We start from the raw sequence: 25,558 nt of genomic DNA, 5'->3' as shown, positions 1-25,558 counted from the left end.
CGCAGAAAAACCAATTTAGCTTTCTCCGATTCTACCATTCGTCTAGTCGGATCCGATTTCGTGGAGGCGGTGCAGGCCCAAAGCACTTTGACAGGATCGTTCGCGACGGTGTCCGGCACGCCATAATACGCTCCAGCAGTCCCTGCATACTGGTCCATTCGTCCCATGAGCGGAGTCACTAAGTGTTCCGTGAAGACGAATACCACGGTCCACAGCCTGCCAGACCGCCACTCATTCACCAGCTTGCCCGTGAAGCTGTTATTTAGGGTCTTAGAAGCTTTCTGCCTTGAGAACTAGCCACCGGGTACCTGCTCGAACATCCATAGAACCGGGCATAGATGCTGTGATGCGGAAGCGTAATGTCTCGCTCTCGACCACCACACTAGGCAAACTCGTCCTATTCACATCGAGAGTCCCCCCCATCCAAAAATTCAAATCCTCCCACGACGGGGTCTCCCGATGATGTCTATCCTGCCATAGCCAGGCGAGAACATGCTCATACCCCGCCGGGTGGATAAGTAGCGATTGGGATGGAAAATGGTCATGACTGGAAAAGAGGAGATGTAGGGTTTTTCTCGATACCATGAGGGAGGTTTATCGTGAATTCGACAGCTTGTAGATGCGAGGGTGACTGGTGGTCCCAGATGATGTAGTTCCTTGTCATTTCCCAATCGCAATGTGGCAAAACTTGTCGTACTTTGAAATGACAACCTTCGGCAGCATCTAGCCAGAGATTGGAGTAAACCAAGCCCAGTTGTTGATACTCGATAGATGAGATGAGACATGTCTGAGAAGGAACCCGAACATGCTGATAGGGGAAGCTCAAGAACTGAAGGCCATGGCGTGCGCGAATGAAGTGATTCGGTCCGAGCTTGTCAAGAAGAATTCCTACCTCATTAGCATTCCCTAGGCTTTTTGGATTTAATCGCTGACGAGACTGAAACCGCCCATCAGCAAGTTTGAGATAGTACGAGGCGCTGGGTGGCCAAACCCCACCCTGGCTGTCTTGACTCGGCAGCACAAAGAGCCGGCCAGCTGAGTTCAGCCGGATACCGTGCGCGGTAATGTTAACCTCGGTCGTGGCGTCCCAAGGAGTGCGATCAAAAGACCACGAGACAAACCTCTTCCTGAGAAATGCAAAATCGGCGGGAGAGGAGGCAAAGATTGGCAAAGGTCTGGACACCCTTCTCACTTCTGTATGCGGATCGAATTCCCACGCGAAAATGGAGAGGTCGCCAGTCCGCCGGATAATCTCCTCCTGTAGTCGTTCGAAGGCCTTGTCGCCCTCACCGTAGATAAGGGGCATGTTGACGTCGAAAATGCCGACCAGGCTATAGGCACGATCTTCGGGCCGTGTTGTCGTATGGTTTGCCGCCCACGACATTCTCTCCGCGACAGCTAGGTCTTTGAGGCTTGGGAATGGCTTGTGATTGAGAATAGCGCTCGAGATGCCAGTGATGATGCTGATGTACTCAACCATATCGTCCTTAGTGCCTATCCTATTCCAATCCTTATCGAAGAAGACGACATTGCGAGGGGCAATGAGTTCCTGCAGGGTCCAGCCGCGGGTAAACCACCGACAACGTGAGATGCCCCCGAAGTCTCCGTTGGTGAAGTCGGAAAGGAAGACGTAGCAGACGTCAGCTCTCTGGTACCATCGGTACATGGAGTTAATGCTCTCTGTCAGCTCGGCGCTGCTTGACTTGTCGATGCAGCAACTGTCGACCCAGGCCCATTCATAGCCCTCTTCTAGGGCTACCCGACAAGTCCCCACAATCTTCAGGTAACCGGCCTTGGAGGTCAATGAGGCTGGGCGATCAGTCATGTCCTGGAAGGACCCCTCCTCGTCTCCCCAGGTGTGTGAGAGGATAGCATAGCGTGGTGCCGATATTTCAAAAAACTCTTTGAGCTCCCCAGTTATTGTGTTGATCAGTCGCATTTCGCTGGCTTAACTGAAGCATGTTCGAATTGTAACAAGGTACGGAGTAGGTGTTGTTGACTGCACACGGCGATGCGAAGGGGCGTACGGCGTGGGAACGAGGAGCCCAACCAACCTGGACGGGAAGTTTTTCTTATTGTGCAGCTTGAATGCACCTTCATCATTTGACAGAGTTAGGGGATCGGGACGCGTCCTTAAGGCGGCAGCCAGGCAATGGCGCGATCGAGTGCGGCTCTGTGTGACCACAGCCGCCGCCTCCTCTTCCCTGCCCAGGCCGCGGCTTCGCGGCTGCCCTAACATCCCTTCCCGGGCAATTACAGCACTGTACTGTATGTACATACATACCACAGCGTCAGCACCACCAGGATGGTCTGCTTTTGGCCCTGGTCGCTCCATACGGCTGAGGATGTGGGATAGAAGCTCGGTTTGCGTTGGGAATGAGATTGAGAACATTGGCAGGGCGAAAAGTCAACACATTTCAGCGCGTAGGCCGTTGCAACTCGCAGTTGCGACACAGCGTGCGGTTATAACTCCATTCAAGGAGGGGATCGTGGGGATGCAACGAGGAGCGGGTGAGGTCATCTTTAGTGCATAAGGATCCACCCTTATCCACTAATCAGTGTTACTCCGTTAGGTCTTTGATGCCTGATACAAGCATTTTCAGGTACCTAACAGCGCTGTAGCGGCCCACTGAGTGCTTGCTGCGACTTCACGACAGCATAAGGTAACTCGGCATTTACAGAGCTTAAGCTTGAGAGGGTGAATGCCTTGCGCAATTCATCAGTTCACAGCTTCGACACCATTGGATGTCATGAGTGCGAATCTCAAATATAACGTAAAATCACCACACAATCTCAGGGTCAATTGGATCAAGTAGAAACACTAGATCGGGAAATAGTTCAAAACGGACGATGGAACAATTGCCGCTACCAACAAGCCTCGCTGAGGTCGAGCAGGTACGTATCGCCGGACATAGAATGCACCAAGGATCCAATCATCAGAAACGTCTGCTAACATCTGAAGCAGCTAATCCGAGCTCTATATCAGCCGAATCCTCCTGAGACCATCTCCAAAATCCAGGAGCTGCTACACCGGTTGCAGAGGTCACCAGAGGGTTGGCAGCTCGCCCAAAGCTTGATTGCGCACCCCGAGGACAACGTCAGGTTCTATGCTGCTCTCACCCTCATTGTCAAACTTAACAGAGACAGGTAATCAGTCATGTTTACTCCTATCGTAACTGTGCTCGATACCTTTCCAGCTAACATTGGGTACAGCTCTGGTTTGAACGAAGATGATGCAAAGGGACTCCTCGAAAATATTATCAACTGGGTCATTCAGTCGGTGGCAGATGGGACGGCCACATTTGTGGTCAAAAAGCTATGCTCCGCTCTCGTCACCTATTTCATGCAATTCTCACATCTGTGGCCCAGTTGTGTGCGCCATTTCGCCTACTGCCTGGACCTTGGCCGGGGCACCCCTATAGAAGGTCTGGACGATGCCCTCAGTGCCGACATTCTTGCCAGCAAGCTCGACCGCCCGAAGCTGAGGGTAGCAATATGGTTTGCTACGCTTCTTGTCGAGGAGGTTGGCAAGACAGACATGAACGCACCCAGATAGTAGGTCACCCCGTCCACGTTTGTAGCAGATGTGACTAACTGAATATAGTATCCAAGTACATGGCCGTCTCACCAAGAATGGCTCCGACGTCACATGTCTTGTCGCTCGCGGCTTCTCTCCGCCACAGGACAATCCTGGCCTGAAGATTCAAGGGGAAGCGCTTAGTTGCTTCCAGGTAAGAATGGACCACGAATACCTCACATGTGTTTTACCCCTCAAACGTGCTAGTAGTATGCGTGCGATGCGGAGATGCTAACTACGAGTCACAAGGCGTGGATTCTGTATGCACAGCGGGCATCTCCAATCCCGGAGCTGGTCGTACCGCTGAGGCAGTTGGTCGCCCCAGCCATGAGCTGCTTCACCGATGAGGACCTCTATCAGCCCACCGCTGAATTGTTCAGCGACGTGCTCTCGAACTACTCCTCATTCTTCACACAGGAACAATACGCTGCACTGTCCGCCATGTTCGAGAGCCCGTGGGCGGCAGAGCGCTACCAGCAGCTCATCCACGGCAACCACCACGAGGACGGCATATCGTTCGGCCTGTTGCTGCTAGCTTATGGGGACGCCAAGGTGCAGGAGCTCATGACTAATACTGACGAACGATCACAGAGGTTCCTGGGAAGTCTTAGTGGGCTCCTTGCCGCCGACGGGTACCTCATGGGAGACGATCTGATATTTGTGCCTGCCCTCGAATTCTGGTCCACATTTATTGAGACCATGATTGACAATGCCTTCACCGAGGGCATTGAGACGAACAGTTGGAGGCCATATGCCGAACAGCACCTAAAGACAGTGATTACGAATTGCTGGCGCAAGATTCAATGGCCTCCTGCCGAGATTTTCGCGGAATGGGACTCAACCGAGCGCGTCGCGTTCGGCGACGCTAGAAAGGACGTCTTTGACATGCTTCAGTCCGTCTTCACTTTAGAAGGCCTGGGCCTGATATCTTTCTTTGCTGATCTGTTTCTCCAATCACTTGGCACCCAGTCCTGGGCCGAGCTGGAGGCATCGGCCTTCTGTCTCGGCGCCTTGTCCGATTGCATTTCGGATGACGCCAAGTATGATCACGAGCTAAGCAAGGTCTTCGATTCTCCCTTCTTCCAGCTCCTTGGCCAGGCTCAAGGCCCGATCCCACTCCGTCTTCGACAGACCGGGTTGGCCCTGATCGAACGGTACTGCGAGTACTTTGAGCGGCACGCCCAGTACCTTCCTGATGCCCTTAATCTGCTCTTCGCCGCCGTCGGTGACTCCGTGCTCGGGGGACCGTCGGCGCGGTCAATTTCTACCCTGTGCTCCTCGTGTCGCTCCATCCTTACTGGGGAAGCCGGCGCGTTCATCAGGCATTATCAGAGCATCCGCAGCGCCCAGGTGCTCGACTCACTCGCTGAAGAGAGGATTGTTCTTTCCATTGCTTCCATAATTCAAGCCATCAAAGACGAGTCTCACAGGTTGGATATGTTTGGGGATCTCTACACGATCCTGAAGAGCGATTTTGAGCTCGCTATCCAACTCAAGGCCCAACCCGGTCTCCTGAACCTCTCCCGTCCAGACTTTCTGAGAGGACTGGACCCGCCCAATCCCCAATCAGTACCTCCTGTCGAGGATATATCGTTGCAGATGACGCTGAGGTCCATGAGATGTCTCGCCAGCATGGCCAAGGGCATGCAGGACGTCAAAGAACACCCGGTCGATCTGGACAGCGAGCCTCAGACTTACCACACAAGCAGCAGGCTCGCTAGCCTACAAGAGGATATCATGAGGGTTCTTGTTGAGGTTCAGCGAACCTACAGCACCAGCGGCGAGGTCGTGGAGATCATCTGCAACATCCTCCGCGCCGGCTTCTCCGAGACAGAACCGGGGCCCTTCGTCTTTCCTCCGAATGTCGTGACGAGCTATTTTGTCCAGCAGCGCTTCGAGACTCCCCGGGTGGGGACTCTACTGAGCACCGCGTGCTCGTTTGTTGGATCACTCTACCGGGGCCCAAAGGCGTACGTGCCGAGCCAGCTAGCCGAGCTCTTTCCATGGGTGGTTTCCCTTTTGCAAGCCCTGCCTGGTAAGTTCCGCCCTCTATCTGCGTAGGAATTTCGCTAAACAATACGACCCGGCAGAACCCGAGGCGGACACAGAGATCTCGCAAAACGGCATCATCTTCGTCGACAAGGTCATGTCCAAGTACCCAGAAATCCTCTTCCACCCGCAGTATTCCCCTCTTCTCGAGTTCTTCTTCCTCTTTTCCCTCAAGGTACTCGACGGGAAGGAACCCCTTCCCAAAGGTGCATCCGCTGAGTTTTGGGTAAGTACCCCTCCTCCACCCTCTTTCCCTTTCCTATCTCCCCCCAAAAGTATTGATGAACTCATAACCGTTATCGACCTATCAACCAATAATTGCTAATCATAGAACAAGGCAAATTTCATCTCCCTCAAACCCTCCTCCCTCTCCCCGCCCAACGGGCCAGCCCTCGGGCAGACCCTCACCTCAGCAATGTCCCACCTCGGCCCCCTCCTCGCCCGCAGCCTGGTGCACAACATTGGCGGCAACGCGGCCCGCAGCGAGCTCGACAAGCTGTGTGAGCCCCTCAAGAAGCTTGTCGCGCAGCACCCTGGTGCGCAGGCGTGGCTGGAGCAGGCGTTGCTTTTTGATGGGGATCAGGGGGATGGAAATGGGGGTGGGAGTGGGAATGTGGGTGGGAGTGTGGGGGATAATAAGGGGATGATGATGATGCCTTTCCCTGGTCGGGAGAGGGTTTCCAGGGAGGAGAGGTTGCTTTGGTTACGGAGGGTTATTTCGTAAGTGTTTCTTTCTTTCTGTTTCTTGATGGAGTTATTTTGTGAGTGGGTTGCTAATGATTCGATGTTGGAAATGTTGCAGGTTGAGGGGTGCGCGGCAGACCAACCAGGTGGTCAGGGAGTTTTGGCTTGCGTGTAGGGGGTCTAACTTCACCTACGTTTCTTGATGGGCTTTACGTTGGCCGGCAGACGGGGAGAATGGCAGTGTCTTGGATGGGAGTAGGGGCATGGTTACGGGCATGGAAGATACAGGCTCTAAGCTGGGTTGGATGTGAGGGGGATACAGACTCTGTCGATAGGGGAAGGGGCGTGAATGATGTTATGCGATTGTGCCTGTGAACTTTCTTGTTTTGACGACATCATGTCAAGGTTACACTAAATCGTCGACGGTTTGGCGATAGTTTGAGTTCTCATACAGCATGCGGGCGGAAAGGATATGGTTACGACAGTGGACCAGCGATTATGGTTGGAAAAAGGAGACGGTAAAAGGGGCAGTTTCTGTCACGGCAATTGTTGCAATCCAAGCCTCACTCCCACCTTTCAGGGTAAAGTGAGGTGAGTACTTAGGGTTCAATGTCTCGTCATGAGGATCCAAGCGAAGACTGCATCAATGATCCCGAGTATTATTTTGACGAGGATGGGAATCTATCTAATTGTCGCTGAGAGCTCTATATGCTTAAGCTTATAGTTTTACATTTACAAATGGTTTTACACTCCTCATTCATTCACCCCCAAACGTCCACCTCATCCGTCGCTCTCTCCGTCTAGCTCAAACCAAGCCCACAGCCTCCCTGACCAGCCTCATAGTCCTCCCCGCACTTTCCTTCGCCTTCCTCGTCCCATCCTGCGCAACCTCCCGGAGATAATCTCCTCGACTAACAAGCCCCAAATAACGTTCCCGGACCTCCTCGAGCTCCCTACAAACGGCACTGGCCACAGCCGCTTTCAGTTCCGGGCTGCGAAGCCCCTTCAGGTCCCCATCGGCCAGCTCCGCCGGGGTACGGCCGAGCGGGTCGCACGCGGACAGGATGTCAACGAGATTGGCCACGGCCGGCCTGGTCTCGGGCTCGTACGTGACCAGCTCGATGCTGTCGGTACGGGCCTTTTTGATCTTGGTTTCAATCTCGGCGCGCGAGTCGGTGATCAGGATCCGGGACATGGGTGATGGGTCTGATTTGGACATCTTCTTGCTCGGGTCCGTGAGGGACATGATCCGCTTGGATGGGGCTACATACGTCCATTCAGCGCGAGTACAAACAACCAGGGTGAGTAAAAACGAGCCGGGTGGGTTTACGGACAGTCTACTTGGGGCTAAGGGTTGGGGGGGCGAACTCACCGATAAGAGTCTGCGGTGCGACCAGGCAGTCCGTTTTGTAGGTGTGGTTAAAGTTGGTGACGCACTCGCGGGCGAACTCGAGGTGCTGCCGCTGGTCCTCGCCCACGGGGACGTGGGTGGCACGATGCACGAGGACGTCGGCGGCCTGGAGGATGGGATACGAGAACAGGCCATGCTTGAGAGATCGTCTGGCCTTGGCATCGTCCAGCGACGCATTCTGGCCGAGTTGCATCTTGCTCTGTGTCCGATTGAGTCAGATAACCTGGTCTGGTTCACGACATCGGGTACGGGTTATTTTACCTTCCACTGCGTCATGCGCGACAGGTAGCCCGTCGACGCGGTGCAGCTCAGGATCCACTGCAGCTCCGAGTGCGCCTCCACTGCCGACTGGTAAAAGATGGTAGAGCGGTTCGGGTCGAGTCCGATGGCGAGCAGGGCGGCCAGCATCTCGAGTCTGTTCTGGAGAAGCTCCTCCCTGGGCCGCGGCACCGTGATGGCGTGCAAGTCGACGATGGAAAAGAGCAGCCTCGTTTTCGAGCTGGCCCCGTCCTGCATGCGCTTCCACTCGCGTAGAGCTCCGAGGTAGTTGCCCAGATGCGGTACGCCGGTGGGCTGGATGCCCGAGAAGATGACGCGCTCATCGGAATCGGATGCTACCTCAGAGGCGTTTTCATTACGCAGCGTATCTGTCCCAAGTGTTGTGAAAGAGCATCTTTGGCCATAACTTGTGCAACTTGTTGTTGCTGCTGGTGTTATTGTTGATTGTCGTGTCGCCGTTGCTGCTGCTGTTGTGCTGCGGACTCGGAGGTTTGCATTTGTGGTGGTCACCAATTGCTGCCAGGCATGGCGGCTAGCTCTGCAGCTGCAATTCATCTCAATCCCGCAAATCTCCCTCAATATGCAACGACCACCAGTGGCAAACGACAGAATCCGACCGACAAACCAAACCTCCCGATGAGATGAGGCTTTTGACGCAACAAGACGAGGGAGACTATGAGTGGTGTGTTGGTGGGGCGGAAACTCACATCATGACCGAAGCCAGGGAAACTCAACTAACAGGTCACACAACGACTCCGGGACACGAAGTTCTTTACATGGGAATAAGGGTCCCCCCGCTCACTAGTCACGGTATGCAAGAGTAAAGGTGATCTTGGCTGGAACCATTTATGCTCTACTTGGTATTTATACAACACAAGCTTCTGCAAGACGCGGTCTATCATTACACACTGCATCGTCTTACAACCATCCCTCTCACCGGCCCCCAGAAATTCGTCGTCTCTCTGTCGCCAGATACTCCTCAATTTCCTCCGGAGCAGGGAACTGCTCTCTCGGACCCTTGGAATGGGGCTTGTGTTCTGGTCGCCTCTCGAGGTAGCTCATATGCTGCCACTTGTCCTCGAGCAATTTCTCCGCCTCTGCGGCCGTCTTATCCATTTCCTTGGCGACATCTGTCGTACAGAGTTAGCAATCCATCTAAGCCTCCCTCTTACAGATATCAATGCAAAACCAAGAGTAAAAACAAGCCCAACATACCCAACTTGCTAAACTCCCAAACATTCGCCTTCATACCAATCCCGTAGTAGGCATGCTTCTGCAGAAACGCCAGCCACAGCTGCACCGTCTCCGGGTGGCCGTCCTTGATTTGGATCAGGCGGCGGAGCGTGATGCGCTCAAAGTTCTCCTGCGACTTCTTGTAGATAAAGGTCGACTTGGGCACCGTCCACCGCTCCACCATGCGCGGCAGCGGCACCGGCCCGTACGCGGGGAGCCCCGCGTAGTAGGCCGCCCGCAGCGCAAAGTCGCAAAAGAACTCGAGGTTGCGCACTGAGTACGACCGCAGCTGCAGGTTGCACGTCGGCACCCCGTACTCGGCCTGCCGCCGGAGCGGCTTCAGGTACAGCGCCTCGAGCGCACGCGGCAGGCGCGAGATTTTCGTGCCGGGACTTGGCTCCGTCTGGCTTTTGCTCTCGATCGGAGGTGCGGGCCTGCTGCGGATTTTTCGATCGGGTGGTCAGTCGTTACCTTGATTTGCGGATTGATCTGTTGGGTTTGTCTTGTATGGCGGTATGGCGAACTAACCTCGACTCTTCGACGGAACCAGACTCCGTAGCTCTGTGTAATCATCTTGTCAGAACTTGGAGGCATAGCCCGTCCGTATCGTTTGCTCACATCGAGGCATTGGTGCGAAACTGTGTCGAGGCCCGCGGGACGCCTATCTGTGCTGACCGGGGGGTTATAAGGGGCTGTGGCTCGGTTAGATGAGTTTATCGCGACCCCAGAAGAATTTCTTTCTGTAGCCTTACCGATTGCCCCTGAAGGACAGGCCGTAGTGGCCGTATTAACCGTGGTGAGCTCATCTCTGCGGACCCTCAAGTGATGGATGATAGGTGCGGAGGATGCTAACCTGTCGCGGTCGTTGGAGTTTTTGGCGCCAAATCGGCCAGGGTCGTTATCGATAAGATGGATCACCCACACGAGCTCACTTCGTAGCACTGATCGCGATTCACGAGTAGCAGCCAGCATAAGAAGACATGAGACCGACATTGTATTGGCTTGGCATTTATTTAGCTTTTGATAGCTCTACCAGCAATGCACGGCAAGTGGCAACTCTAGCTATCGAGACGGATCATCTGCCCCATGTCCACGCCTCTGACTGCGTGATACGGTCGCAAGATCTCTGTCCGCTCACCGACCCTTTCCTTCCAAGACCCCAAGTCCAGATACGGGTTGCTTAAGCATACCGTATCCGCATCCTAGGTGGCTGCCCAGTGGTGCCTGAACCTTCAACCAGGGACACGGGCCGCCCCGCTCCGGGCGATCCTCCATGGCTGCAGGGCACCTGGGAGACCCTCCTGGACTCTTCTTATCCTGTAAAGCTGTGGCACGTGTCCTCCCGGCACCTTTCAACCCTTGCGTTTCCTCCGGCCGGCAACCAGCTTCTTGTAGTAGCCCTTCCTCCCGCTCATCTTCTGCTCCTGAATCTCATGATACTTGCTCTTGAACTTGGAAAGGTTCTCGCCTGACAGAACCTCCTCCACGATGGTCCGCTTCCTCTCCTTGCGCGTCAGGCGGCCGTTGACGCCGTCGGTAGCCCCCGCGATGATGGTGCCTTGATGGCAGTACTCGGGAATGAAACTCTTACGGGAGTCCTTCTTGAAGAATTGCTTTCCCATGGCAACAACGTCGCGCATCCTCAGCAGCCGCAAGTCGCGTTGTAGCTCGGGCGTCAGGTTCGTGCGAGGTAGGTTATACCAATCGTCAAGGGTGTCCTTGGGTCCCTATGCAGGGTCAGTACCAACCTGGCGGTAAAAAAGCAAAGTAGATCTGTATAAAATAGGATCGATCTCAGAGTAACTATGATAAAATGGAAATCATTGTGGTGCCAGCTCGAGTCCCATGACGGGATCTTGCCAACGTCATGATATTATTGGGATTTACTTCATCAGAGAACACGTGGAGCGAGGGGGCCGAACGAGCAGGGTCTGACGCATACCTTCTTCTTCTGGGCAAGCTGGGGAATCCGAACTGCCAGCTCCTCAGACTTCTTTGAGACAGCTGTCTGCTCCTCAGCAGTCGATTTGAGAACTGCCGTAGCAGTGGCCGGAACCTTTGCCGCGGTTGCGGTAGCTACCGGTCCAGCGTCAGAGCTGCCACTGCGAGATAGCCGAGATTCAGCCTCGGCAAGAAGCCGATCAATCTCAGCATCTGGTAGACCAAGAATCTCGGTCGTCATGGCGTTAAAGCCACCCACTGTCCGGGGTGAGGAACCGGTATGCGTTCGATAAAGAGTCCGGTGTAGAGAAAATGAGAGCAAGCAGCAAAGGGAAAAAAAACTTCAAGAGTCGACCACTCGAAATCCAATGTGGGGCTGACGGACAGACTAGCGGAGTGGAGCAGAGGGTAGTTACTGTGTACATCGGGTGGGCCGGCAGAAAGGGCCGGTGCTTTTGACGAGACGACATGTCTCGGCAGTGGAGAAACGTTGATGCTTCCTCCTTTGGTTTCAGAGGCTAAAAGTCCTGGCTTTCATTGGCTATGCCGTCATAGGGCGGGCTGGTGAGGCTGGTGGCATGCCAGTTGTCAGCGGGTCGGGCAGCTCGAAGAAAAATAGTCATAAAAGGCCAGCCAATCCCCCGCCCGCATTGGGCTGCTAACAAAGTACCTGCGCCACAGCCTGTTGTCCTTCCACGCTGATGCCCAACTTCTGCAGCTGGCTGACCGCTTGCACAAATCATCACTTGGTCCTTCCCCGAACTCTCGAGAAACCTCAGGATTTCCCGGTCAAGTTTCCGCATCACGATCGCATCGCTATTATAAAAGGTACGTTTTTTGTGTGTTCAATCTTGTTTGTTTCGCTGCATCTTTACCCCGGCAAGCTTCGCCAATCTCTCTTATACAATTTCATATTTCGATGCGTCCATTCAAATCTCACCAATCATCTCATACCGCTCGCAACTAGGAGCTGAGTGGCTCGCCGTCTGTCAGTCGCTCAAACAACCTTTTTAAACTCCACCCATTCGCTCCTTTTCCCACACGCGCTCACCCAATCATTCTGCCCAATCAACAAGAGCATCCTAGGGTGGGAGAGGCTGGTTGCGACGGTAGAACGGGCGCCAGTCGCAAAGTAAACAAATGCTTCGAGCGATCATCGCATTGCTTATGAATTCTCACGCACTTGCAGACGCTGAAATCCTGTGAAGCAGAGACGTTGAGACGAACCCGACGCGCGATATCGGACCAAAATCTCAAGCCATCAATTTTCTGAGCTGCTGCAATTGACGAGGCGAGCTGAACGTTGGATACACATACCCCGAGACACGCGAACCAGTCATGGACCCGCAGAATCCCTCCCAGGCGCCCCACGGGCAGCAGCCCCGGCAGATGCCCGCCTACGACCTCAGCCTAGGCGGCCACTATGGCGCCAGCGCAGCAGTACGTGCTTTCAACCCATCTCGCCTAGAACCAGCCTCAAGGGGGAACGAGACACTAAGATGCAAATGTGCTAGATCTCCGCCCAAGGCTTTGCCCCGTCCGAGTTATACACAGGAACATGGGCGAACGTTCACCAGGGCCTGAACGGGTCTTACAAAGACATCCTCACAGCGTACTGGCAGCAAATGATCACACACCTCGAAACCGACCAGCATGACTACAAGATGCACCAATTACCACTGGCGCGGATAAAGAAGGTGATGAAGGCCGACCCGGAGGTCAAGATGATTTCGGCCGAGGCGCCCATCCTGTTTGCCAAGGGCTGCGACATCTTCATCACCGAACTTACCATGAGGGCGTGGATCCACGCCGAGGAGAACAAGCGGCGGACGCTCCAGCGGTCTGACATCGCCTCGGCCCTCGCAAAATCCGACATGTTTGACTTCCTCATCGACATTGTGCCGCGCGAGGAGGCCTCGACCCACGCAAAGCGTGCGAGCAACCAAGCCGCTGCTGCTCAAGCGGCCCCGGCGCAGCCCCAAATTCCCGGCGTCGGCGCGCCGAACCATGGCGGCCAGCACCCCATGACGGCCGATTACACACTTGGCGGCCAACACATGGCCCCTGAAGCCGACTACCGTCAACCCCAGACCATGTACCCGGGCCAGGTACAAGCCGGGGGACCTGCGTACGGTCAGCCCCAAGCGCAGATGTACAACGTTGATGACATGTACGCCTACGGCACCATGCCGCCACCCCAGGTGTGTTGAAACCCTCGCCCGCGCTCCTTGGAGCCAATTGGGCTTCTGTCGACATTCTGACACCCGTCTGATACTGACACTTCCAGTAGAGCACTTAGGAGGATGCTCAGGTGAAGACGGAGCATGATGCGGCGTCAGGGAGCGACCCAGAAGTGAAACGCGAAGACAGCCCCCTTACCCTTTAGGATGCGGCGGGGGCTCGAACGGACGTCGCCACGGAAGAATGGTGCCAGCTGCTGGAGCGATTCGAACAGACGGAGTAGTTATGCCTGGGCGAGTTTCCAGCTCACTCACAGCAGGCGCGGGAGGAGCCCGAGTCCGGTGAATGGTTAGGGGGAAGAGGGTCGTTGTTGATTCCTTGTCATGTCAGTCTGAGTTGAAGCCCGGTGAGACTGCAAAGCTCGGTGGGCTCTGGCGTAAAAACAAGGATCATGTCTGGATTGTTGGGACGGAGGCAGAGGAGGTTGTCTGTGGTGCAGTTGAGCGAAGAAGTGACTGGAGCGACTAGATTGGTTTTCAGAAGCAAAGCTCGCGACGTGTCTTGCCTTCTCTAAACCTAGCGGTCAAGTTCCCTGTTGATGTTGGATTTCTTGTAGGTACTCGGGTAGTGGGTAGGCAGTGGCGGTGTGTTGGCGGTTTTGTGTTAGCTTCTTTAATTCATGATTTCAGCTAACGACATGCCTTCACTCTGAGACCTGCTGGCATGTGGTTTATAGGTCAGTGACGACAAAGCAAGTGTCGATCAGCTCAAGCGAAGCGTGACCCAGTTCTAGCGAGCATGTGACCTCTGACTGTTTGGGTAAGCCTGGATATCGGGGTCAGCATTTTTGCACGAGCCTGACCTTCGAGCAGATAAACTGAATTGGGGTCGCCAATGTGAAGAACGCGTCCGTCCTTCCTCAGAAAGATAGGCCGATTCATAGAGCCGTGCGGCCGTCTTTGATTCTATAAAGAGATGCCAGTTGAGGCAATGAGGAGAAATCCATTTTGCACAGGTATCAGTTAGCTGAGGAAAATCGACTTGGATGGTACGAGGATAATATCGAGAAACAGACCGCAAGATAAGCAACAACCGATCCATCACCACGCCAACGAACCGTGAATCTGTGTGGGCGACTGCAGGGTCCGAGTCGATCATGCATGTCTAGATTCTGGACCTTCTTGCGCATCCTGTCGAGTATCGCAAGCTTAAATCTCTTTCGGGGTCTCTGATAGTTAGGTATGCTCGCTGCCTTCTTGAACTTTTCTCCTGGGAGGAAAAGCAAACATTCCTAAGATGCGTCGACTTCAAGTCGCTGGATGCAGCGGTCTGTGCGTTCGTTAGGCCACTTTCGTAGACAAACAAACCTGTGAAGTTTAACAGACCCGAGAGAATGGAATGATTGCATGTGTAGCGGATTTAAGAAGGCATTTCCAGGCCAAGAATATACGTACTGTAGCATAATTATTGCAGCGTCATGAATCCATCATGTCTGTCTAAGTAGGCCATTGCAAGCTTCGCGGTGAATGCCATGGGGAATCGTCATGGCTTCAGGCTGTCAAGCTCTCTATTCAGCTGTCACCAAGTGGCAGCTGGCTTAGCGTCAATGTCAACCCCTTTTCAAATCCCGAGAATCGTCGTTCAACAAGTTCATCTTAGCCCAGGGAGTAGACAAGTTATGAAGGTCATCAATGCATTTTGTATGACAAACCCGCTGGCAGATAGTCCCTTTTGAGACTGATATCCTTCGAAGAATCAGTCCCCTATCGAAGGTTTCTTGAGTCCTATACTGTGCTCTCTATTGTCCTAGGCATCATTCTATCCACTGCGTTGTACTCGTAAGGGGGGGAAGAGTTTGGTGTAAAAGGTAAGAACGTCTGTTTCTGTGCCCAAAATCTAAGAAAACTCATTTTGGTGCCCGGCACATGCTAAGATGATCGATTGTTTAGGTAGCCAATAGCAACTGGAACCATTCTGTAAATGGGAGGTGATCCCATTCACGAGAAGAATGGGATGTCGCCGTTGCCGGCTGCAGCTATACAGCACGCAAGAATTACATGTTCATTTTCCAGATACGGTCATCTCAAGAGATATAGCCCTCGGTGTCTGCTTCAATGATCGGATTTCCACTCACTATTGACCGGTGACGGTGAATAGGAGATGCCGCTCCTGCCTTCCATCCCGGCCTCCTAGGCCGTGCAAGTTGCACCTTCTCCGGGCCTTCCGCTGTGCTTTCCCGGCTCCGGAGCGCGATCCGATGACGGTCCGGCGGGTATGGTAGCCCTCGATTTATTCCCAGGAAATCCTGATATGCGCATCAATACGCATCAATACAATGCTTGGGGGTGTTTGGATTTGGCACAGTGAGCAAGCACAATCGCAATTTTCCTTACCTCACCAGCCCTCATCTGGTGTCTTCGACTATTGTGTTATTTGGAGTCGCCTTTGGTAGAATTCCTCCTTCTGCCATTCAACCTTTTACCATCACGGAAACATCGACCGACCATATATTTTGACCTCGGGCTGCTTGATTCCCAAGTAATCATTCTTACTCGTAGTATACGAAGTCGCGAGAAGCCCACCTTCCACTTCAATTTTTTCCCTCACCATCATACCTACCGTTTTCATCCAGCAACCGTTGGAGGTTCCTTCCGCTCCTGGGATTGCTGCTCACGAGACCAGTTTTGGAGGAACGACTGCCAGTCCCGACCCAGCGATCTCGTTTGGATTGTTCCCCTCCCCTCTTCTCTCTCTTTCCTCATCCAAAGGGAACTTGCGAGGATTCCCGTTATGTTCCATCCTCCTTCGTCAGGTCCCATCCACAGACCTTACACCCATCTCTCAAGCACGGCAGCAAGTTACCGGAACCGTAATCTTAACTTCGCCAGTTCCTCCAACATGGCGCAGGCGCGAGAGCCCACGTTTAACCCGTCCTCTCCTCATTCGTCGAGTGGTGGTGCCGACTCGTACAAACATGAAGGCACTCCAGACACCAGACTCACTGCTTTCTCTCCCGACGGTGATTCGGGCAGGTCCAACAAGCCGCTTGCATCTCTCAACTTGAATGTCTCCTCGGAGCATCCCGTCCACTTCCATGGCGCGTCAGCGGATGGTTTTGGTCCTGCCTCGGCTGCTGCTGAGAAAGATCCTTTCATTTCAAGCTCAATTGTGCCCAAGCCAGAGCAAAAGTTGTCCCCGACCGCCTCTTCGTTTCGTCCAGTCTCTGTTCCACTTATCGCCCATGGCTCTTTGGGCGCGCCGCCAGGACTGAACCTAGGCCCAGGTCCCAACCAGCAGCTTTTCTCCCAGTATGCCGCTGCAAGATTCAGCGCCGAGTTGCGAATCTCCCGCTATCTCGTCGTCTATGCCCTGACGCACCCAGTCTCTCCTTCCGATGTCGAGGAATATCTGGCGGTATGATTAATATCAGCACTCTCTTAGTCCCGCCTTTGGATCATTGACAGGAAATGCAGAAGTTGGACCGGCTTGGTTCGCCATGCCAGGGCAAATGCAACATGTCTGTCAAGGATGGCAAAGTTTGCCTTCAATTGTCAAACATACGTGATGCCCGCAATGCCCACGATAATAGTCAGCTCGGGTCCCCAGATTGGCGTATCGAATACATCGGTGCGTCCGAGTTTCGCCAGGTATGTAACTTTTACCCTGCTGTATGAGATACTTTCCCGCTGACTGGCATTAGGTTTACAACCTTGCCCAGACGCAGGCCCTGTCCGATGGTCTGGTCCAAATCACGGCCTTCTCTCAAGGAATTGAGCATGGCGTTGTCCGTCTTGAGGCCGTGGTGCAAACCTTGCTGGAAAGTCAAGGGGACATTTTCGCGTTCCAGCGGCAGAGCGACGCCAACGATTTTGTCTTCCGCGCCGTAGTGGAGTTCTCCGATGCTGATGTTGCCGCCTCCGTCGTGCACAGGTACAACGGGGCTACCCTGGGCGTAAGTCCTTAAAGTATATACTTTCTAACTCTTGTCGAGCAATACTGACTCGGAGTCTCTGTAGGGCGCTCACTTGGTTCTGACGCTCTGTCAGTTCAATGCCACAGGGACAGGCGTTGAACCGATACAGGTGCTTGACCATACTCCTGGCGGTTTCCACGGCATGACAAACAACTTCTTGAATACCAACGCTGCCAACGCCATCCAGCCACAGCCAACACATGCTCTCGTTGCAGCCGGTCGTCTCGGGCAATCTCCAGCCGGACTGCCTCTGGCTCAGCAACCCATCCCAATGTATCCGATCATGTACCATGGCCATGGCCTCCACTCCGCTGGGCTGACACGGATGATGTTCGATCAGACTCCGACACGCAGCCAAAGTCTCTCCATAAACCCATTGGTCCCCATGTCAGGTGGAATGCCGATCATGGCTCCCACGTACCCCCCTCCCGCGGGTCCCATGATGATGCACGACGACTTCATCGGCCCAAGAAGGATTCAATCGTACGGACGCCTGGAGAATCGCCGCCAGAACGCCATGAGGGTCAACCGGTCTCAGTTCTACAACGCTGCGAATCACCATAATCACGTTGATGTCAACCGTATCCGTGATGGGATTGACGTCCGAACCACGGTAAGTGGTTTCTGGCTTTTCAAGAGATCGTGACTGACTGGCATAGATCATGTTGCGTAACATTCCGAATAAGGTCGACCAAGCCATGCTCAAGCGAATTATTGACGAGTCGAGCTGGGGCAAATACGACTTCATGTATCTGCGGATTGACTTCGCCAATGACTGCAAGTACGTACCAGCCACCTCCTTGTCCCGGTCCGCATTTTATTGATCGCCATTTAGTGTCGGCTACGCCTTTATCAACTTTGTGGACGTAAGTTGCCTACATAACTCTCCCGAATTCCCCTTGCTGACAATCGAGCAGCCACTGGACATTATCGATGTAAGTTGCCTTCTGATGATCCCAGCATCACACCATCTGACCCTATAAGTTTGTCAATGCACGGGGAAACCAGCGTTGGAACTGCTTCAAGAGCGACAAGGTCGCCGAGATTTCATATGCCAGTAGGTTCATGAAGTTCGCATCAGAGTGACATCCGTGTATTGACTTGACCAAGCGATCCAAGGAAAGGATTGTCTCGTTCAGAAGTTCCGTAACAGCTCTGTTATGCTGGAGGCGCCTCACTACCGTCCGAAGGTAAGGAATCCCTTCTGGCGAATCCGCTTTGGCTGACACTTTCAGCTCTATTTCACCCTCAACGGACCCAGACCCGATCTGGCGGGTCAGGAGGAGCCGTTTCCAGAGCCTGACAATCAGTCCAAGATGAAGCGCAGCTGCGAAAATGCTGAGCACGTGGGTGAGTACTTACATGCCCAGGGGATTGCAGATCGTGTGGCTAATATGTTGGCGCTTCAGGACTCTTCACACCGAATGCCGGGCAACACTTTCGCGACGAGCAGCGTCGCCGCCGTTCCCAGTACGACCGCGGGACCAGACTCGCAGCACTCGAGGAGTACGACTATGATGCACACATGCAGCAACGGGGCCTCTTCCTGCCTCACTAAACATCAGGGAGGTGGTAGAAGAGTACGGCATGCATCCGCATCAAAACGACAATTCTTGAGATCCCGAGATTTTTTGACGAATCATTCGATACAGCAGAACTGCGTTGCCTCGGCTTGCTTGCCATCTTTGACAACTCGACAAAGGTGTACACCATCTGTATTTGCAATAACCTTTTGTAATTGAAGGTCTACTACTCTTGACAGGTCAGCTGAGATATTAGACGAACACGGGGAATAATGGGTTGGCGCAGGGACAAAACGGAGGGGAAGGAAGGGAAGAGGGAAATGTTGCAGTCATACGGGGCAGGTCTGACGGGAGGGGATTGGACTATGCCGTTGGGGTTGTTGAAGCCTTGGTGGTCTAGGAAAGGTCGTCCATACCGCAGAGCCCCGGATCTTGAGCAGCCTAGCTCGGAGCTCGGATGGCCAGAATCTCTATCCCTGTATACCTAAGCCGTCGACGATAGCTTTGGTCTTCCTTCTATATTAGTATTGCCTTCTAGACCACCTGTCTCCGAATCGCCTCTTTGCGACGTTGCCTAGTGCTGTGGCCGGAGTCCCGGGCTTAGACCCCCATCAACATTTGCATAAGTGGATGTCTCTCAAAAGCATGGCCAAGATGGAGATGTTTGAAACCATTTAGCGGCAGAGATGTGAAAGATGCAAGTACATTGACATTCGGGACCCTATTAAACTACACTTAAGTCATGTCATTCATTCATCCATCAGTCATTCGTCAACTCGGATCTTCTGGCAGCGCTGGCAGCGGTTTCAGTTGCGAGTGGGTTGACCGCACCCTCGCCAGCGTCGGGTGCTGCTGCTGTCTCTCGCGCTCTTGTTGTTCGACTCCCCGTACATCTGCCCTGTCTTCACCACCCTCCTCCCCCTCTTCTGGTATTGTTATTGGTTGTGGTGTTTGTGGAGGACTTCCGGTTTCTCCCTGTCCGCCGCGAGGGGGGCGGGGTCGAGCCTTGGGGCGCCGGACTGGCGTGTGGTTTTCTTCATCTTGTTGTATTTCTACTTCCTCTCTTGCTTCCTCCTGGTCACGTTCCTGTTCTTGTTCGTAAAGGGGGGGCGAGGAGCCGGGGCTGCCGGAGGAACGGATACGGACCACTGCCGGCGTGGATTCGCGGCTGGGCTCTGACGAGGAGGGGGTTAGCGGGAGGGATTTGGACGAATAGCCGCGTCGTGGCAGGGCTGAGGCGGCGAGGGGGGCGGCGGCGGAGGAGGAAGTGGTTGTGGTCGTCGTGGCGGCTGGGGGCGGTGAAGGCGGGGAGAAGTCCATTCTCCCGACGGCGTCCATCATCCCCTGACCTGAGATGGAGTCCGACCGTGCATGTGCATGTGCCGGTCCAGGAGAGGCGGCGGACATGCCCGATATGGAATCGGACCGGCCGAAGCCGGTGTACCGTCGGTAATAGGCGGAGGAGCCGCCGCCAGGGGGTAAGGGGAAGGAGCAGACATCTAAGGACTGGGCGAAGCCGCCCCGGCTGAAGATGACGAGGATGAGGCAGGAGAGGAGGAGCACGCTCTGCAGGATGGCCATGCGCTTTTGGAAGACGACCTCGTCGGCGAGGACGTTGAGACGGGAGGTCAGGGCGACGATCTCGCGCTGCGATTGCTCGCGCTGGGTTTCGAGCGCGAGGACGGTGCTTTGCCAGATCTGGTCGTACTGCGTGCGCACGTTGCGGAGCTCTGAGAGGACTGTATTATTGAGCCTGTCGAGAAATGAATCGACGCGGCTGATTTGCTTGCGCTCCATCTTGAGGAGCACCTCTTGGAGGAAGCGAGATTGATCTTCGATGTACTGGAGCGAGAGCGACGTGTTGGATTCAAGGAGCTGGAGGCGCTTCGTAACCGTCTTGAAGAATGATTCCTGGACGGTGGGCGAGGCTGGCGGGGGACTGGAAGCACTGCTTGTCTTATTGCGGGAAGTGGTTGTTGTTGTTGCGGGTGTGGTAGGTGGATCGTGGCCATCTGCGGTTTGTTTACTGCTCGGGTTACTTGCGGTACTGTTGCTGCTGCCATGTGGTAGCGCTGAAGGTATGCTAGAGGGTGAGCTGCTCGTTGATTGTCGCTGGGAGGATGGAGACTCTGCCACGGCTGGCGCGGGCGAGGAAGAACTAGATGCACCATCAGACCCTGTAGCTGCCGACAACTGTGTAGTCACTGTATCCGGGTTGCCCGCGGGTTCACCCGGGCTTGGTGATACGGGGGTAGGCCCGTCCGTTGTGGGAGAGCGCATTTCGCAGGTCTCGAGAGAGAAGTTGTACAGGAACACAGGTTGCCACGGAGACAGACCCATCTCGGTGACAACCTCGGGCATGTGTGTCACTGTAGCATTCATTGATGAATTGTCGCCGGCTGAGGAATTCTGGACTTGCTGCATCTCGGCCACTGGCTCTTGGTCCGGGGCCTGGATCTGCTCCGGCTCGTCGTCGTGACTCGGCTCTTTCCACGTATCTAGCATGCGGGTGCCGTGGATGCGGAGTAATGATACTGGGCAGTAGAATTCGTTGCCGTAATGAGTCAGAAATTCAATGCGGATATACTTTGTGAAGATCTGGGGGTGCTCGACCAGGAATGCTTGGATGTCCCGCGAGTTACGAGCCTCGAATGTGCCTAACTCGACCCATTTGTCCAATTTGACAGGATAGCGGTCACTGGCGCTGACTCTGAACTTGCGGATCATGCTAGAGAAGAACTCAAAATTGGCCAGGACGACGGTATCGACGAGAATATCATCGCTTAGCTCGACAATGACGAATTTGTTCTTGGCCCGGCACTCGAGCAGCATGTACGAATCCTTGTTTTCGACCAAGATGGCCTTTGCATTCTTTGCGCCAGGGCTTGTCTTAAGCACGGTTGCTCCGGCATCAAAAGACGCATATGAGAACCTCTCCTTGCAAGTCTTGCCGGCATCCTTGCTCCGGTAGTACTGTATGTTGCCGTCGTCGTAGAACAGTTGTTCTTCCTTCGCCTCCTCCTTTGCGTCTGGCACAGCTCCCCCTGAAGATGACGATGCCATTTCTGACACTTTCTCATTCAGTGCGTCGAAGTCGAGCGAGATCTCTCCATCCTCGCCGAAACTGTCCCCTTCGCCACCATTCATGCTAGGATCGCGCTCGATTCGCTGTTCACGCGGCTTGTGGGCCTTGATGTTTGCGGGATCCTGACCCGACTTACGCAGCATCATCTCCTTCCACTCCTCGAAAGACATGAAGGAACTGGCTGCCAGGTCCTCGTCGTGGGCCTCCTGCGTACCATTGACCTGTCTTGCCTCCAAGGTCTCGCTGGTCGCTGTTACGGTGACAGCAACGGTCGGTTGCGCCTCTGCGGTACTGGCGGCGGTGACGTTGGGGCTCGTCCATGATGTACGCAGGCATTGTTGAGGGAGCGTGTGGGTAATGTAATTTATCGTCTTGGACTCGCAGATCTCTGCTTGGGTGGGAGCCGGCGCGGTGCTCGGGGCCGTCTCCGAAGGCGATCTGGAGCCATGGGTGGCTGTTGCTTGGAGACCCAGCAACAAGAGCGCCGGCGCAATTCTTCGTCCCTGGCTACCTGGAACGCGCATGCTTTCTTTTCAAGTCGTTGCGCAAAGTCTCTGTTCGTCCATGGTGCCGCTGCAATCTGTTGAAACGGACTGGAATGGAATGACCGTTGAAGAAAATACCAGAGTTGCAGACTAATATGTACAATAAGTTACAGTCTGCAGTTGCCAGGTTGGCATCGTCATGGTGTTGTTGGGAGGGATGTGCAGGGATCATTGACAGGCTTGAATGACTGCCAAGACAAAGATTGCCATTTTTAAGGTTACCGGAAATTATCCGTATTGGGTCTGGGTTAGGGTCGGCTATCGCTATCGGGCACCCAAACCACTGTGGGACCCGAACGTTAACACTTTCACAAGCTACAAACTGCTTCGGCCGACAAAAGCCCGTTCAGCGAAGCCACGAAAGATGGAACAAAAGACCTGGGCCGTGATAAAGCCAATGCCGCAGTTCAAGAACTAGTGTACAGTACTGATTTGCCGACATCGGGGCCAGTATACATACCAGCTGCAAAGAAAGTCAACGGCAAGGCCATGCGCCGTGCGACTCCACGACCCTCAACTAACTTCCCGCCAGAGCGGCCAGACTGGAGACAGTTCTGCAAGCGCCGCGTCGGGATTGGTCAACTCGGATATCAGGCTAAATATCACCCGACGAGGCTGCTCTCGGCTCTCGACGGCGAGTTACATACAACAGTGTGTCAGGAACACTTGCCCCGCCATATCTCCAGGGTCTAGGTCCTGCTCTGCAGTATATGACGAAAAGGAGCCCCACGTTAGAACGAGAGGAACAATAAAACTCTCTACTTTCTCCGTTGATTGCGCGAAATTCCCGCTTGATTTGCACTACTGTGGTGTCTCTTGCTACTGATTGCGCTGCTGTAGACTTCTCATTGGGTCTGTTCCCAGTTGAACCAGCTCGCCTCACTCTGAGGGAGAGCTCCTTCTAGCAAGATGTCCGACGGACCGTTGTATCTGGGGCTCGACCTCTCCACTCAGCAGCTCAAAGGTGAGAGGGTTGCCAACTATGACCTACCTAGGCAAACGAAAAGCACCCAAACTAAAGCCTTCTTCACTGTCAAGCGATCGTGGTCCAATCCGATCTCACCGTCGTTTCCGACGCCAAGGTCGACTTCGACCAAGACTTTGGGTCCAAATACAACATCAAGAAAGGCGTGCTCCTGAACGAAGATGAAGGGGAGGTGTTCGCCCCTGTAGCCATGTGGCTCGAGGCCCTCGACCTGGTACTACAGCGCCTTCGGGAGAAGGACACACCGCTGCGCCGAATCCGAGGCATCAGCGGCTCCTGCCAGCAGCACGGAAGCGTATACTGGAGCCGTGAGGCCGAGCAGCTACTCAAGAACCTGAATTCGCGCAAGCCGCTGGTCGACCAGCTAACAGGCGCCTTCTCCCATCCCTTTGCGCCCAACTGGCAAGACCACAGCACTCAGCAAGAATGCGACCAGTTCGACGCCAAGCTGGGTTCAGCGGCGCGCTTGGCCGAGGTAACAGGGAGCGCTGCACACCACGTTGGTGCCCCTACACACACCCACACGCCTGCCTCCACCTTGCTCCAAAGACAATGACTGACGGATAACCCGAACAGCGCTTCACCGGCACGCAGATAATGCGACTCCGGCGCAAGCTCCCCGACATGTACGCCGCGACGTCGCGGATATCGCTCGTCTCGTCCTTCCTCGCCTCCCTCTTTCTGGGCGCCGTCGCGCCAATGGACATCAGCGACGCCTGCGGCATGAACCTCTGGGACATAGCCGGCAACACCTGGTCGGAGCCGCTCCTGGAGCTGACGGCGGGCAAGGACGGCGTGGACGAGCTGCGCAGCAAGCTGGGCGAGGTGCGGCAGGACGGGGGCGGGAGCATGGGCCGCATAAGCGACTACTTCGTCTTCAGGTACGGCTTCGACCGGGACTGCGAGGTCGCGCCCTTCACGGGCGACAACCCGGCCACCATCCTGGCGCTGCCGCTCCGCCCGCTCGACGCCATCGTCAGCCTGGGCACCAGCACCACATTCCTCATGAGCACGCCCGTGTACAAGCCCGACCCGAGCTACCACTTCTTCAACCACCCGACCACGCCGGGCCAGTACATGTTTATGCTGTGCTACAAGAACGGCGGGCTGGCCCGCGAGAAGGTACGCGACGCGCTGCCCAAGCCCGCCGACGGCGACGCTTGGGCAACGTTCAACAAGCACGCCCTGGCCACGCCGCCTCTCGACGTCAGGCCCGAGTCCTCCGACGACAGGGCCAAACTCGGCCTGTACTTCTACCTCCCGGAAATCGTGCCCAACATCCGCGCTGGCACATGGCGGTATACGTGCTCGGCCGCCGACGGCGGGGATCTGCAAGAAGTCGACACATGGCCGGCTGAGACGGACGCGCGCATCATCATCGAGTCGCAGGCCCTCTCAATGCGTCTGCGCAGCCAGAAGCTGGTGAACAGCCCCGGCGAGGGGCTCCCCGCCCAGCCCCGACGCATCTACCTGGTCGGCGGCGGCTCGCTGAACCCGGCCATTGCGCGCGCCATTGGCGACGTGCTGGGCGGCGCCGACGGGGTGTACAAGCTCGACGTGGGCGGCAACGCCTGCGCGCTGGGCGGCGCGTACAAAGCTGTGTGGGCGTTTGAGCGGGCAGAGGGAGAGACGTTTGATGAGCTGATCGGCAAGCGGTGGAAGGAGGAAGGGGCCATCCAGAAGGTTGACGAGGGGTATAAGAAGGGGGTATTTGAGAAGTATGGAAAGGTGCTGGGGGCGTTTGAGGAGATGGAGGAGAGGATTCTGAAGGTGGCTAGGAATACTTGAGTAACCAAAAGGAAAAGAGGTGGAGGGATACAATCCAACGCTCCAATATACAATATAATGCCTACCAGAGGATGGCTCTTCGGCTCGGCCCGCTGCAACAAGCGCGTGGTGTAACACTCCCCCGTTATCTCTTGTCTTGCATTGGGCGTGGTCTGACCATTTAAACTATGTAAGACTGCTGTGTTTCCAAGATTCCAGTGAAACGACTCGGGTTAAACTTGAGCAGTGCCAAGAAGTTGATGCGTGGCATGATGGTTCCGACGTCATCACGCCGCGAGGAGCTAAACGCCAAATCCCAAACCAA

General features: G+C 54.8%; 7 protein-coding genes across 7 annotated transcripts; 4 read left to right on the top strand and 3 right to left on the bottom strand.

The window, feature by feature from the left end:
- Positions 1-896: 896 nt before the first annotated feature.
- On the bottom strand, positions 897-1,939 carry N656DRAFT_796830 (HET-domain-containing protein; the record flags this gene model as incomplete). Its single annotated transcript, XM_064817569.1, has 2 exons — positions 897-937; positions 997-1,939. The coding sequence occupies 2 exons, from the start codon at positions 1,937-1,939 to the stop codon at positions 897-899; spliced, it is 984 nt and encodes a 327-aa protein (XP_064671924.1).
- Positions 1,940-2,850: 911 nt separating this feature from the next.
- Positions 2,851-6,513, top strand: N656DRAFT_705711 (uncharacterized protein; the record flags this gene model as incomplete). Its single annotated transcript, XM_064811294.1, has 9 exons — positions 2,851-2,895; positions 2,966-3,147; positions 3,214-3,555; positions 3,605-3,731; positions 3,827-5,612; positions 5,668-5,852; positions 5,964-6,187; positions 6,251-6,346; positions 6,429-6,513. 9 exons carry the CDS (start codon positions 2,851-2,853, stop codon positions 6,511-6,513), a joined length of 3,072 nt encoding a protein of 1,023 aa, XP_064671923.1.
- A 602-nt stretch (positions 6,514-7,115) lies between these two features.
- On the bottom strand, positions 7,116-11,415 carry N656DRAFT_706246 (Nucleotidylyl transferase; the record flags this gene model as incomplete). The annotated part of the gene is made up of 10 exons (XM_064811340.1): positions 7,116-7,573; positions 7,683-7,827; positions 7,983-8,406; positions 8,938-9,130; positions 9,216-9,646; positions 9,852-9,925; positions 9,986-10,050; positions 10,531-10,544; positions 10,674-10,960; positions 11,176-11,415. The coding sequence occupies 10 exons, from the start codon at positions 11,413-11,415 to the stop codon at positions 7,116-7,118; spliced, it is 2,331 nt and encodes a 776-aa protein (XP_064671922.1).
- An 883-nt stretch (positions 11,416-12,298) lies between these two features.
- Positions 12,299-13,587, top strand: N656DRAFT_587251 (histone-fold-containing protein). The gene is made up of 4 exons (XM_064810193.1): positions 12,299-12,306; positions 12,364-12,614; positions 12,689-13,375; positions 13,465-13,587. The coding sequence occupies exons 2-4, from the start codon at positions 12,513-12,515 to the stop codon at positions 13,471-13,473; spliced, it is 798 nt and encodes a 265-aa protein (XP_064671921.1). The 5' UTR covers positions 12,299-12,306; positions 12,364-12,512; the 3' UTR covers positions 13,474-13,587.
- A 2,369-nt stretch (positions 13,588-15,956) lies between these two features.
- On the top strand, positions 15,957-19,349 carry N656DRAFT_728743 (uncharacterized protein). The gene is made up of 11 exons (XM_064812603.1): positions 15,957-16,769; positions 16,829-17,002; positions 17,056-17,307; positions 17,372-17,941; positions 17,988-18,109; positions 18,164-18,194; positions 18,246-18,263; positions 18,313-18,385; positions 18,439-18,518; positions 18,564-18,678; positions 18,738-19,349. Exons 1-11 carry the CDS (start codon positions 16,146-16,148, stop codon positions 18,884-18,886), a joined length of 2,208 nt encoding a protein of 735 aa, XP_064671920.1. The 5' UTR covers positions 15,957-16,145; the 3' UTR covers positions 18,887-19,349.
- An 18-nt stretch (positions 19,350-19,367) lies between these two features.
- N656DRAFT_777545 (uncharacterized protein) lies at positions 19,368-22,877 on the bottom strand. Its single transcript, XM_064814841.1, has one exon. It carries the CDS (start codon positions 22,458-22,460, stop codon positions 19,623-19,625), a length of 2,838 nt encoding a protein of 945 aa, XP_064671919.1. The 5' UTR covers positions 22,461-22,877; the 3' UTR covers positions 19,368-19,622.
- A 249-nt stretch (positions 22,878-23,126) lies between these two features.
- Positions 23,127-25,397, top strand: N656DRAFT_777544 (actin-like ATPase domain-containing protein). Its single transcript, XM_064814840.1, has 3 exons — positions 23,127-23,445; positions 23,520-23,965; positions 24,043-25,397. The coding sequence occupies exons 1-3, from the start codon at positions 23,391-23,393 to the stop codon at positions 25,252-25,254; spliced, it is 1,713 nt and encodes a 570-aa protein (XP_064671918.1). The 5' UTR covers positions 23,127-23,390; the 3' UTR covers positions 25,255-25,397.
- The last annotated feature ends 161 nt before the right edge of the window (positions 25,398-25,558 follow it).

Source organism: Canariomyces notabilis (assembly GCF_033297395.1).
Source record: "Canariomyces notabilis strain CBS 508.74 unplaced genomic scaffold N656scaffold_6, whole genome shotgun sequence".
Lineage (NCBI taxonomy): Eukaryota > Fungi > Ascomycota > Sordariomycetes > Sordariales > Chaetomiaceae > Canariomyces > Canariomyces notabilis.
The sequence above is the reverse complement of the archived record's forward strand: the minus strand, read 5'-3'. Positions and strand labels throughout refer to the sequence as shown.